Source organism: Oenanthe melanoleuca, chromosome 13 (genome assembly GCF_029582105.1).
Source record: "Oenanthe melanoleuca isolate GR-GAL-2019-014 chromosome 13, OMel1.0, whole genome shotgun sequence".
NCBI lineage: Eukaryota > Metazoa > Chordata > Aves > Passeriformes > Muscicapidae > Oenanthe > Oenanthe melanoleuca.
The window spans coordinates 9,380,208-9,393,266 of NC_079347.1; the positions used below are offsets into that span (position 1 = coordinate 9,380,208).

Genomic DNA, 13,059 nt, shown 5'->3' on the forward strand with positions numbered 1-13,059 from the left:
TGGATATGAAGCATTTCGCCCACCCTTTCCAGTTAATTCTTCCCCAGGATTCAGGGATATTAACAGCTCAGCTCTTTCAGCAGCCAGGATTAAACGGCAGGACGGGGAAGCTGGGAAGCACCAGGATGTTTTCCCCCAGTTCCTGCCTGGCACGTGCCGCGAGCGATGCTCTGCACGGCAGCGCTGGCGCGTGGGCTGCCGGCTCTGCTGGGGCTCCATCCCCATCCCTCCACACCCGCTGCTCGCCTGCTCTCCTAAAAACCACATTCCAACCCAAATTGCCGTCTCCACCCGCCCCCGCCGCTAAAATCAATTATCCGCCGCTCTCGCCAGCCCGCGGCCTTTTATTCCTCGGCAGGGAGTTGGAGTGGGGTGAAGAGGAGTGGGGGAAGGTGGGGCAGGAGGTGGGGTTGCTTTTGATAGTTGTTATTTTAGCGATTGGAGAGGTTTGGCAGGAAAGGGAACCTGGCACAAAGGTTATGCTCAGCAGGGCTGGAGCGTGTGTGTGTGTGATTGCAGGGCTGCAGCTCCCAGCACTGCTCTGGCACTGGCAGCACCACGAGCTGGCAGGACTTGGGTATGGGGTCCAGGGCAGGCAGGAGTCTTTGGAGTGTCCCAAGCAGTCATGCTTGCTCACCTGCCAGACCCCAGGAGAGCTTTGCACATTGGTTTGTGCATGTGCAAGGTGCAACAGCATCCATCCCCGTCCAGCTGGGATCCACCCTCGCAGGGTCCCCTGGGCTGTCCCTGCCTGAGTGATGGTTTTGCAGTGGGGGTGATCTGGAACTGGTCACAGTTTCCAAGTCCTGCTGTGACTGAAAGGTCTAGAACAGGCAGAGCCACACAGGCTGAAGTGGCCGAGAGCTACGTGGCAGCTGCAGCCACCATGGTTTCCCTGGGGAACCAGCGCTCCTGGTAAATCACTGCCCCTTCCCTCCTGGCAACAGGTAGGGCAAAGCCAGGAGGAAGAGGAGGAAAAGTGCACGGTGCCTGGGGTGTCCCAGAGGAGCACGGAGGGGAGAAACCCACATCCTCCCTAGGTCTGCATGTACTCCCTCCCATCATTCCTCAGGGACAGTGGTGCAGGGAAGCTGGCTGAGATCCCTTCGTGCTTTGCCCAAGTCCCTGCCCCAGTCAGCACCTATCCCCATCCCCATTCTTGTCCCCATGTCTGTGGCTGCTCCTCACCCCACAGCCACATGAGGGCTGAGCTGTGCCTGTTCCCACACCAAGCCCTTCACCTCTGGCTCCTTCTGTTCCCAGGGGTGCTTTCTCCATTGTCCGGAGATGTGTGAAGGTGTTGGCAGGACAAGAGTATGCGGCCAAGATCATCAATACCAAGAAGCTCTCTGCTCGAGGTAAGCCCTGAGGGTGTTTTGGAGAAAGCAAGATGTGAGCAGGACTCATGTGGTGGGGAATTTGTCCCCTCTGCATGGTGCTGGGATGGTGCCTTTGATGTGCAATGAGGTGGGGGGTCTTTGATTGCGATGGGGAGTCCCTCATCCCACCCTGTCCCCGCTGTGGTACACACTGTGGTACAGCTCCTTGATGGATGGGGTGAATGTCACGAGAAGGTGTCTCAGTGGCTGCTTGCCACATCCCATCTGATCACAGGGATGCATCCACAGCCTGGCTGTGCCAAGGCTCAGGGGAACTCCCAGACCCCAATCTGCCTCAGGAGCCAGAGGACCCCATTTCTGTCCCTGAGATCCCCCACCACCCTGCACACACATTGCAGCCTTACAAAAATCAGTCCACTGCCAGCTCTGGGCACAGGGTAGCACAGTTATTTTGGAAGCGTAACCTTGAGTGGGCCCCACCCCATCCCTCCTCTGGGGTTTGTAAGTTTTCTTACTCATACCTACATCAATGAAAGGGGAACATCCCTTCAGGTGGGGATTTGACTTCATTCCTACCTGGAAATGGGCCCTCACTGCTCTCTGCCATCTGCTCTGGTGGAGCACATTGGCTGTTTGCTGCTGGAAGAGGAGCTGGCAGGTCTGTCCTGGTAGATCTGTCCCAGCTGCTCCTCAGAGTGAGACTGAGATGAGCCAGCACAGAAATCATCAAGCAGCCCTTGCCCCAAGCCAGGGACCCCTCTGCCCCCAGAGGAGCTGTGATGAGGTGGATGGAAAGGATGAGGCAGCAGATGCTGTGTCCCCGCTCTGGCTCCCCCCTGGCTGCTGGGAGTGCAGGATGTGTGCTAGGAGGAAGCACCCTGCCAGGAGGGTTTAATTAACCTCCCTCGGTGTCTCTCCCAGTTCCACTGCTGACCTCCGAAGGCAAAACTGAAATGCAGAAAAGAGTGACAAGCTCCTTTCTGACCTGGAATTAAATCATTATGTCCCAGTATGCCTCCCACAGTGCTGCCAAAGCAGCACAGCACGGGCACTGAGCCCCTCAGCTCCTCCAGCACTGACCCCTGCCCCTCTTCAGGGATGCAGATCATTCTCTTCCTTCTAAGCCAGAGGCTGGACTCCGGGCAGGATGTAGTGTTGGGCTCAGCCCTTGGCTCCTGCCCGTGTACCTCAGCTGGCAAACGCCTCCCAGTTTTCAGGGCTGCCTGGAGCAGCAGGCTGAGCCGCCCTCCCTTTGCTCCCTCCTGCCTCCACTTGCCTCCTCCGGCAGTTTGCCCCTCTCTGTTCCCTCTTGGGGTTTGTGCTGTCCCTGCAGTGCCCAGCAGTCCCCTGGAGAAGCTTCACTGGGGCTTTTTTCCCTGTTTGGCCAGCTGGAATCACCAGCGACTTTGGTTAATGGTCTAGGCCCCCCCACTTCTGCAGTGCTGGCAGGGAGGATGGCACTTGCCCAGATACAAAGGGCAGAAAGGAGAGAAGTGGGGAGAAGGTGAGAAAAGCTGCAAAACATCCCCAGTCATGGTCTGTTTCTTTAGACATCCTCCTGGCTGCCAACACAGAGGGGCCAGGAGGAGAGAAGGTGGAGATTTTGGAAGAGAAATGGGGTTTAGGTGTGTGCAGGAGCTGGGTTTGTGGAATAAGAGAGGCTGTAACCCACCTCCCTAGAGAAGTGTTTGCCCCACTGGTCACACTGTCCCATCCCCGTTACCCACCCCAAAATGGGTTTAGTTGCAGGAACAGCCTGAACTCCAACCTCTCCTTGTCACCCTGTCCCTGGGAAGGTTGTCACCCATCAGGGGAAACAACGTGGGGAGCTGAATGAGGCCACCAAGGTTGTCTCAGCCTTCAGCTCAGACTCCAGCACAGGCTGCAAAAGTCACCCCAAGCCCCAGGGTGCCTCTCAGACAGGATCCTGAGCCCTGGGGAAGGCTGCAGCCCCCCAGAGAAGGGGCTGCACCGCTTTCACCCCTCAGCAGTTGGAGATATGCGGGTTTGGTTTGATGCAGAGCGAGACTCTGGGGTGTGAACATGCAAGGTAGCAGTGATAGCACTGAGAGACAGCAGCCCTAATTATATCCTTGCTTGTCCTAGCTGCTGAGTTCCTGCACAAAATGCCTCCAGTCAGGCACCTCCGTGCAAGGTGGCTGGGTCAGGTGTGAGCAAGGAGAGAAGCACAGAGGAAGAAACAAATGATTTGCAGATTCATTCTGAGCTGCCCCAGGGCGGAGGATTTTTTGGCTCAGCTCAACTTGCTTTGCCCAGAGCTCTGTTGTCTCACATCCCCAAGCCTGCTGAAAGCTGGGGAGTGGGACCTGTGCTTCCTGTTTGGAGACAGGCACTGGTTCTGAGAGAGGGTTCTGCAGTGTAGGAGAGCAAAGCCCTGGTGTGGAATGGCTGATGATGGTGAGGGGGAGTGAAGCCCATAGCCTCATTTCATCCTGACACCTCTCACTGGTTTACTCTGCCTTCAACTGCTCACATTGTACTGTGTGGGGCTGGAAATGTCCTGGCTGATTGCCTGTGCCTGGATGAATAGGAGAAAAAGGAACAGAGCTGCAAGCAAGGATAACCCAGACAAATCCAGGGTATTTGGGAGGTGATCAGAGATTGTTCAGCAAAGAGAAGGGAGAGGGGAGAGCAAGGGATAATTTCAAACTCAAGATTGCCCATGGCATCAGTGCCTGAGGGGCTTAGCCAGGGACTGCATCTGTGCTGGGATAGTGCCCACTGGGCCCTGATGCTGAACTTATCCCAAATCCGTAACTCTTTAGCAAAGAAAAAACAAGCTGCTTTATCCCCCAGGTTTCCTGTGCCAACACCTCCTCTGAGAGCCACTGATTCCCTTCCTCAGATCCTAATTTAGGGCCGTGTCCTCTTTCAGATCACCAGAAGCTGGAACGAGAAGCCCGGATCTGCCGCCTCCTGAAGCACCCCAACATTGGTGAGTGCATTCTGCACCCCCATTGCTGGTGCTCCACACCTGGCTCTGCCCACTTGCCCTCCCATGTCCCAGCCAGGGCTAGGGGATCTCCATCCATAATCCAGCCTGTCTGCACCAGCATGGGCTGTTTGTCCCAGAGGCTGAGAAGGGCTTGGTGTCCTTCTGCCCAGTTGATCTGCAGAGCCATCCCTCCTCTTCCTCATGGGGAACACCATCTTCAGACGGGGTCATGGGGAAAAAGGCCCCCACTGGGCACAGGGGGACTGAAGCAGGTCCAGACTAACCCACTTGGCGATCGCTCCCTCAGGGAGAAGCGGAGCCCCGGGAGACTGCAAGAGGCTATTTTTGCTGCTCTCCCCCACCCCCCTCGGGTGCTGTGTTCCTCTGCATGCTCCAAAAAGCGGCTGCAGCTCGGAGCAGCAGCAGCAGCAGCGCGGGGCGTGTGGGAGGAGCGATGGCGGGGGGAAGCGAAGACTTTCCCACCGACCGTCCATCTGAAAGTAGCCTCCTTCGGAAAAGCTGTTTCAGGAAAACTCCTGAGCCCCTGCAAAAGACAAAAATAGGCCAGAAGGAGAGAGAGAGGGGTGGGGAAAAAACTGCAGTAAAAAAAAAAAAAAGAAATCTCAAACTCCATACTGGAAGTGATGCTGATGCAGGCTCTTGATGCCTGTGGATGGTCTGGATGAACTCCCTCTTCCCTCTGCTGCACCCCAGGATGTACGGACCCCAATGAGATCCTGCAGCTTTTGGGAAAGCATTTGGTGGTTACTGCAGCTCTCTCAACCCACAGTCGGGAGCTGGGAGGGTTCCCCTGTGGCTGAGCTCCTCCCTGGCCCCCTCACTGCTCCGGTGACCTGGATCCATCCTTCCCCAGGAGCTGCTGCAGCAGATCCAGGGAGCTAGATCCAGGGCCACTGGGACGAGCCATGTGGCTCATGCCCCATAAATATTTCAGTTCCAAAAAAGACTGTCAGCTTCCATCTGTCTCGGGCACAGGGCTGCGGGGCAGGTCTCCCCTTCATTGCCAGGGTGCCAGACCCTGCAGCATTCCCCAGCCTGTGCTCCAGCAGGACCAGGAGCTGTCCTGCAGGGGTCCCTCCGAAGTGTCCAGCCTCCTCTTTGCACCAAAATACACACGGAGACTGCCAAAACCTGAAGGAAACAGACTGCAAAGTGTGTGAATAGGAAGAAATTCTAAAGCTGGAGGAACTCACTGCATGAGACCTGCAGGATGGCACCTGCAGGTTCCCAAGGTTCCTAGCTTGGCCACAGCTCTTTCCCACCACTATCTTCCACCCTTCCCTCTCCATCACCTTCCCATGGGGCTGGCAAGGTCTCAGAGGGCTGAAACACCTCATCTGTCCCTGTCCTTGTCCCCCATCTCTACACTACCCCTCGCTGTTTCGCTGTGACCTGGCAGGTTCAGAGCTGCAAAGGCTGGAAGGGGTTAACAGCATGAGATGCTAACAAGCCCAATCTGCTGCTATTTATACCCAGGAGGCTCTTCTCCACCCCCCCACCCCACACCCTCTTTCCTTTCACCCCCCTCCACTGCTCCTGCTGCCTGGAAACTTGGGCTCGCAGCTTTCCTTCCGAGCAGCAAAGGCGGCTCGGTACCCACACAGGAGCTGGAGCGAGCAGTGCCGCTGCAGAGCAGCCTGCCATGGGGAAGAGGAGGAACTGCTGCTGCATGAGGCAAAGCAGCCCTTCCAGGGGAGAAGAGCCCCAGCTGCCAAGGGGCTTTGCTGTCCTCTTGCTCCCTGCAGCGAGGTGGGGTCCTTCCATCTCCCATGAGAATGCCGTGCTGCAGATCCTGGAGGATCCAACCTGTGCTCTGCACATCCCTGCTGGAGAGCCTCACATGGAAATCTGGGCACAGGCAGTCAAGGGCAGGCCCAGGACCCCACACCCCATCCACAGCACTGGGTGATATACCAGGGAGAGCTGTTTCCATTCAGGGAAGGCTTGCTTTATGGGAAAACTTTGGCTGCACCCAGCCCTGGAGTTTGAACTCCAGCTACTTGTCCTCTGACTCTCATTCTGAAGCTGTGTCCTGCTCCTGCCTTGGCTCTCAGCTCTGAGCTGAAGTGGTTTGGCCAGCACAGCTCTCTGACCATGGCCAGTAACAGACACTTGTAGGATCAGGCTATATTTAGAGCAGCTGCTGTCTCTTATACCTTCTTGGCTCCTGACAGCCACAGGCTTTGGGACTTCCCCAAGCAGTATCCGGGCCATATGCTTATGGTTATGCTGGCCCTATCTGCACCAAACTCACCTAATCCCCCTGAGAATACTTTGGCTTCTCTGGGATCCCAGGCATGATTCCCCCAAATCCCTCCCAGGTGAGATGAAATGGGAGGAAATGTGTTTCTTCCAGGAGAGGAAGGCAGAAAAGCTGGGGTTGTATGCTGGATAAAAACAGAGCAGACACAGATGTCAGAGAACAGGGGTGAATGATAATTGGGGAATAAAATGAGCAAGTTATGTCAAGGCCACAAGAGAGACAGACAGAAAAGATGCTGAGCAGCCCATCAGACCTCATTTGCTCTGTGCCCTGGCCAGGTGAGGTGACACTGCTGGCATTATGCTCTTGGCAGATGCTGGATTTGCCCACAGAGCTTGGAGACAGGAAAAGGACTGGCAAAGTGGTGTTTGCTGGCCTGGCAGATAAGAGTGACATGGTGCAGTGTCTGGGCTCAGTGCTGGGGTTGTTATTTCCCCTGGCTCACACTGAGTCTGGAGGATGTTTCCATATAGGGCTCAGCTGATTTAGATGCAGTAAAAGGGGCTAGGAGTATATAAACTCCCACAAAATCTCTCACCTGAATGTTTCTTTTTACCTCCCTGTTTCCCAGCATTCTCAAATATGTTGAAAGTTGTATCAGTTTGAAACCAGGTGAGAGACATGAAGCATTAAATATTCATAACCTCAAGGGAATCAAACAGAATACGAGGTGGGGGATGGAGGATGCTGGACAAGTCTACCTGTTTCTGTGCCTGTCCCCTTGCTACACACCTGCCTGCTAAGTGTGAGCAGGGATCTGAGCCTGAATAACCAGCACACAGCTGCAGGGTGACAGGTTTGTACCTGGTTGTACCTGTCAAGGGGTGTGCCCAAGGGGAGAGGGTGCCAGGAGATAAGGAAATTCATCCCATGGAGATTCCCAAGGAGAGAAGGAAGGTCATGAGCAGAAAATAAAAAAAGCCCTTTGGATGCCAGAGTTGTCAGCTCAGCTCCCTGCTGAGCTCTCCCTCTGCTCGGGCAGCTCTCCTGATGGGGCTGGGGACACCCATGCCTGCAGCCTGCCCAGTGCCCAAGATAGCCCAGCAGCTGCCTGGAACCCTGGCCAGGCACAGTCCTGGGGCAGTCCCACGATTTGGATGTGACCTTTGTGCCTTGCACAGGCTGGGGCCAAGGCTGGGGTTCCCTGGAGAGCAGAGACCCCCACCCAGCCAGTTGCAAGAGGAATAGCCCTGCTGTGCCCTTCCCCAGCTCCTGCTTGTGTCCAAAGGGGAGCAAAGGCATTCCCAGGGAGTGGGGTGGGAGCCAGGTACCCCATAACCCTTCTGTCTCTGCTGCAGTGAGGCTCCATGACAGCATCTCCGAAGAGGGCCACCACTACCTGATATTTGACCTGTGAGTAAGGGTTCACTGCATCCCCTAACCCACAGCTCTGTGCTTCCCCCAGCATGATGTGAGCTCCCCCTCACCCGAGCCCTTCCTGCAGGCTGGGTTTGACCCAAACTTGGGTCCCCCAAGCCAGGCAGAGGGCAGGTGCCTGTGCTGCACCCCCAATTCTCCCCCATGCATGGTGCAATGACATTTTTGGGGGGCTTGCCAGGGCTGTGTGTGCTGTCAGTCAATCCAGCTCCCCCTGTTCTCTCACAGGGTCACTGGTGGGGAGCTGTTTGAGGACATTGTGGCCAGGGAGTACTACAGTGAAGCGGATGCCAGGTGAGTCAGGCTGTGGAGGGGACAGGAGTGTCCCATTCTCCCACAAGCTGCTCCCTCCCAGGGTCCTACATGTCTGGCTTTCTGCAGCACCAGCTCATTCTCTACTGGGAGGTGTTTTAGAGCCTCTCTGTGACACATACTCATAGACCAGAACTGTGGTGCAAAAAGAAAAACCCACCCAAAATTCTCTTTCTAACTCGCTCAAATCCTGTGCCAAGAAGTGCATGTGCTGCATAGGACTGGTTTCCACTTTGAATTAGATGGCTCCCAGCAATTGCCCACAGCATCCTCATTCCCCAGGATGTTGGGATAGCCAACATCTGACCTCACTGTAAGTGAACAGTCCCCCAGGTTGAGGGGCTGCCTGGTCTGGGGGCATCAGGGCTCCCCAGGCTGGCAGGGAGGAAACCCAACACCAGACTGGTGGCCAGCCAGGGCCATAATAGCACAGACACCCTGTGGATGTCACTCCTTCCCCTTGGAGCTGCATTCCAGCCGTCTGCAAGTGTTTCTCTAGCATTTGCCACTTGAAAGCACTGAGGAGAAGCAGTCAAGAGGCTGTGCTGGAGCTCTGCTCCCTCCCACACTCCCCCTGGCACTTTGCAGGTACCTTCTGCAGAGCCATTTCAGCTCTGGCTGAACAGACCTTTGGTCCCTGCAGCTCATCCAGCAGACAGCATTAGTCTCATTCTTTTGAGGGGACATGATCTGGCCCTCTCCAATCTCCAGATATCACTGTGCTAAGCACAGCCTCTATGTATGTCCAAGGGGCTGGTAAACTCTACACTATCTCTCTGCACAGAAATATCCTTTACTTCTAGGCAGAAAACAAGCTCATTTAATGGACTGCCTGCACTGAATCCACTTACAGCCCATCCACTTATTAGTGTCATACAAATAAAATAAAATGCATGTAAATAAAGACCTTCTGCCCTGCACACAAGCTGTTTTGGAGCAGAAGTGATCAGTGCCTCTGTCTTTTTCCCTTCCTGTCTCACGCACACAGCAGAGCTGGGATGTAATGAACTAGATATAAAGCAAGCAGACACAGCAGAGCCACCTGTGTTAGAGGAGAGCAGGGAAATGGGGCTGGAGCAAAGGTTGCACAGAGCACATCTGCTCTGCCTGGGTTTGGGGATCAAATCTTTGCTGGTATTGTGGTTCCACTGTTGGTCTCCAGCTCCCTGCTTCCAGTGCTGTTCCTGTGGGGTCCCCATGGGCTCTGCTGTGTGCCCTAGGATCCTGCTCACCATTACTTGGTGTCCAATAGCTCTGTTGGGCTCTAACTGGATTAGAACTGTTCCCCACAGGTGTGCGGATTTTGGTGGAGGGGGATGCTGAGCTGAGCTGCAGGGCTGCTGATGTGAAGCAGTGATGGGGAGAGGGGAAGAGGGGTGAAATACAGCAGAACTGACAAAACTCTGCCTCACTGGCCACTTGTGTGAGCTTTCTCCTCTCTCCCTCAGCCACTGCATCCAGCAGATCCTGGAGGCCGTCCTGCACTGCCACCAGATGGGGGTGGTTCACCGGGATCTGAAGGTAGGAGCTGCAGGGAGAGCGCCTGTGGGAGGACAGGGGACCCCATCTGTGATGCAAGGCACTGTGGAACAATGCCCAGAGTCCTTCAGGGCTGCTGAAACAGCGGGGAGGAGCACGTGTAGGGCTGCGGGAGACACATGGAGCAAACAAAGACCAGCTCCAGAGGGAAATGACACAGGCGAGATGGGGTAGGGAGATCTTTGCAGTCTGTGATCCCCTAAGGATCCAGGGACACCAGGACAAAGCGCAGGACAAAGCAGCTAGGGAGCACATCCTGCCCACAGCAGAGCCCCTGAGGAGTTTTCATCCCTCTCCAACTCCATCTTCCTCTACAGCCTGAGAACCTGCTGCTGGCATCCAAGCTGAAGGGTGCTGCCGTCAAGCTGGCTGACTTCGGCCTGGCCATCGAGGTGGAGGGGGACCAGCAAGCGTGGTTTGGTGAGTAGGACTGGCCGGAGGTGGGGTCTCCTCCAGGCATGTCAGTCCAGGGGGGCTCCAGGACCCGAGCCCAGGGTTATGGGAGAGTGCCGGCAGCACCAGCCCGGGAAGCGCCGTGGGTGACCCGGCTGACGTGGAGCAAACAGCTCCACAGGGACTCTGTGAGTGTGTCCTGGTGAGGTGGACAAGCCGCTGCAGGGGCAGAGCAGTGGGAGGAAAGCCTCTTCCGAGCGCTGCAAGTGCACAGCAGAGCACTCCAGCCTTAGGCACCATCTGGGGCTGGCAGCACACAGCTCGCTCTGCCCTCGGGAGTCACAGAGGGCTCTGGTGTCTGTCCCAGCGGGCCGGGATGTGCCAGCGCTCCGGGCCCTGCTGTGCCCGCCCTGGAGCGCTCCCTGCGCTGGGCTGTGCGGGACGGGCGCTGCCGGGCCGGGCGTGACGGGCTCTCTGTCCCAGGTTTCGCTGGCACCCCGGGATACCTCTCTCCCGAGGTGCTCCGGAAGGACCCTTATGGCAAAGCCGTGGATCTGTGGGCTTGCGGTAAGTCACACCCGGGCTGGGATGCCGGGAGCGGGCTGGGCTGGGCTGGGCGGGATGCGGCCGGCTCTTCATCCAGCATGGCTCAACTTGCAGTTGCCAAGGGAATTTCAGGGAATCTCAGAGAAGTCAGGGTGGAGGGTTTACCCAGGAGGTGGCACATTGCCCTAGGAAACACACTCTCTTCCAGTCCAGCACCCTTCTCTGAAGGATCACCCCCGTTTTTACGTACCCGAAGCTCCCAGGCAGGTGAGACGTTGCCTCCTTTCCCTGTGCTGCTGGTGGAGTCAGGCAATGCCTCCCTGCAGTTGCAGCCATAGGGGAGCCTTTTCCCATCCACGATGGGGAGGAGATACCACCCACCCGTGCCAGGGCACCCACTTTGGGCTCTGCAAGTTGGCTGCCAGAGCCTTGAACCTCCCCAATGCTGAACTGGCCCCATCAACAAGCCTTTTGCTCTTTAAACAGTGAGCAAATCTTCATGTTTCCCTAGTTTCTGTTTCTCTGCTTGAGTCTGACCCAGTGCTCCTGCCTCCAGCACTGAATTCTGTCCCACTGATCCTGTCCCCTTTCCTGGGCAGGTGTCATCCTCTACATCCTGCTGGTTGGGTACCCACCCTTTTGGGATGAAGACCAACACCGACTCTACCAGCAGATCAAGGCTGGGGCTTACGATGTGAGTGGCTTTGTCTTGCTGCCCCCTTTCACAGCCTCCTCTCTCTCCTGCTGTCCCTGCCTCACAGCCTGCTGCTCTAGAACAGCAACCAATACAAATTCAGAACACATGGGAACAAGTACTTTCCTCTGTGCTGGTCGCAGAGCGTTGGCCTTGTTGCCATGTCCAGGTGCACACCTTGGGATATTTCAGGGCCACTTTGTGGGAGAGACAGGTCTTGTCCCGAGCCTCCCAACTTTCTTTCACTCCTGCTCTTTGGTTTTCTACCTGGCAGCTCTTTCCTGTGACTACCATTTCTCCAACCTGTCCCAAGTTGCAGGAGAAGCAACCCAAGTGCAGAGGGGCTCTGCCATCTCTCACCCTTGTCCCTTTGCTTTGGCAGTTCCCTTCCCCTGAATGGGACACTGTCACTCCTGAAGCAAAAGATCTCATCAACAAGATGTTGACCATAAACCCATCCAAGCGCATCACGGCAGCAGAGGCTCTGAAGCACCCCTGGATATCGGTGAGTTGGGGCTGAAGGTAGAGAGATGTGGGGATTCACAAGTGGGGAACATCACACTGGGGATCCCTTGTTATCAAACATGCTGCCAGCTCTCTTCTCCATCCTGGGAAGATGGTTTCCTGGCATGGTTCCTCCCAATGCTCTCACAGCAGCGTTTCTCCTGAGGTTTTACAGCAGAAAAAAGCTTGTAAATGCAAACAGCATGTTCCTGGGGGACCTGGTGATGGGAGGGACACACATATTCCCTGCTCTGGTGGGGACAGGCTGATTTCTCTCTTCAGGGGCAGGCTTGTGTTGGAGCAGGCTTGTGTTTTTCCATCCACCCACCCCAGCAGCAATCCCTCCACCCTTTGCTGCATCCCGCTGTTTCAGATGCTGGTTCTCACTCTGAATCAGATCCTAACAGCAGCAGGAGTCTGTGGGCGTAACCACACATGTGCAAACCCTGAGCACATTGCTAAACATGGTTGGTCAGTCAAAGGGTTAACTCAGGGGCAGCCAATTCTCCACACGCCCTGACCACCAGAGCAGATCCTGCTGACTCCAAAGCTTCCATCTCCCACTGCCCATTAAACTTTTATCTTCTGCTGCTGCTGCAGGCAGCTCTGGCCCATGCCTCGGCCTTGGGAGATCATACACATGTGTGAGCATGTGAGAGCCAGGCTGGGGAGCCCCTTGCCCCCAGCCCTGCTCTGAGCCAGGTCTCTCTCCCCCCAGCACCGTGCCACCGTGGCATCGTGCATGCACAGGCAGGAGACGGTGGACTGCCTGAAGAAGTTCAATGCCCGGAGGAAGCTGAAGGTAACTCTGTCCAAGCTGGCTGCTAAATGCATGGTCAGATCATTGGTGGGCTTGTTCCCTGGGTGGGAAATGACAGGGTGGTGTCTATGGGCAGTGGTGTGGGGGTGATGGGCTCAATGGGAACATTGTGAGTAATGGGAAAGAGACTGAGCAGGGTCACAGCTTCATCTGGCTGGGGTTCCCAACTGCTCAAGGAAACCCATGGTGAAGGAAAGCACTGAGTCACACTGGGATGAGGATTCTTCCACTGGAGCCAGTGTCAAGATAGCTTCTTTTCGAGGTTGGACACAGGCCTGAGAGGCACAGTGACAC

At 56.0% G+C, this 13,059-nt stretch overlaps 1 protein-coding gene across 2 annotated transcripts in view; it reads left to right on the top strand.

Moving 5' to 3' along the window:
* Positions 1-13,059, top strand: part of CAMK2A (calcium/calmodulin dependent protein kinase II alpha) — a 33,214-nt gene that overhangs the window by 4,381 nt on the left and 15,774 nt on the right. For both annotated transcript variants that reach the window (XM_056501993.1, XM_056501994.1), the window contains exons 2-11: positions 1,264-1,358; positions 4,237-4,296; positions 7,879-7,933; positions 8,186-8,251; positions 9,718-9,790; positions 10,126-10,228; positions 10,685-10,768; positions 11,347-11,441; positions 11,824-11,946; positions 12,664-12,747. In XM_056501993.1, coding sequence (XP_056357968.1) covers positions 1,264-1,358; positions 4,237-4,296; positions 7,879-7,933; positions 8,186-8,251; positions 9,718-9,790; positions 10,126-10,228; positions 10,685-10,768; positions 11,347-11,441; positions 11,824-11,946; positions 12,664-12,747 — 838 coding nt within the window. The remainder of the gene's footprint in view (positions 1-1,263; positions 1,359-4,236; positions 4,297-7,878; positions 7,934-8,185; positions 8,252-9,717; positions 9,791-10,125; positions 10,229-10,684; positions 10,769-11,346; positions 11,442-11,823; positions 11,947-12,663; positions 12,748-13,059) is intronic.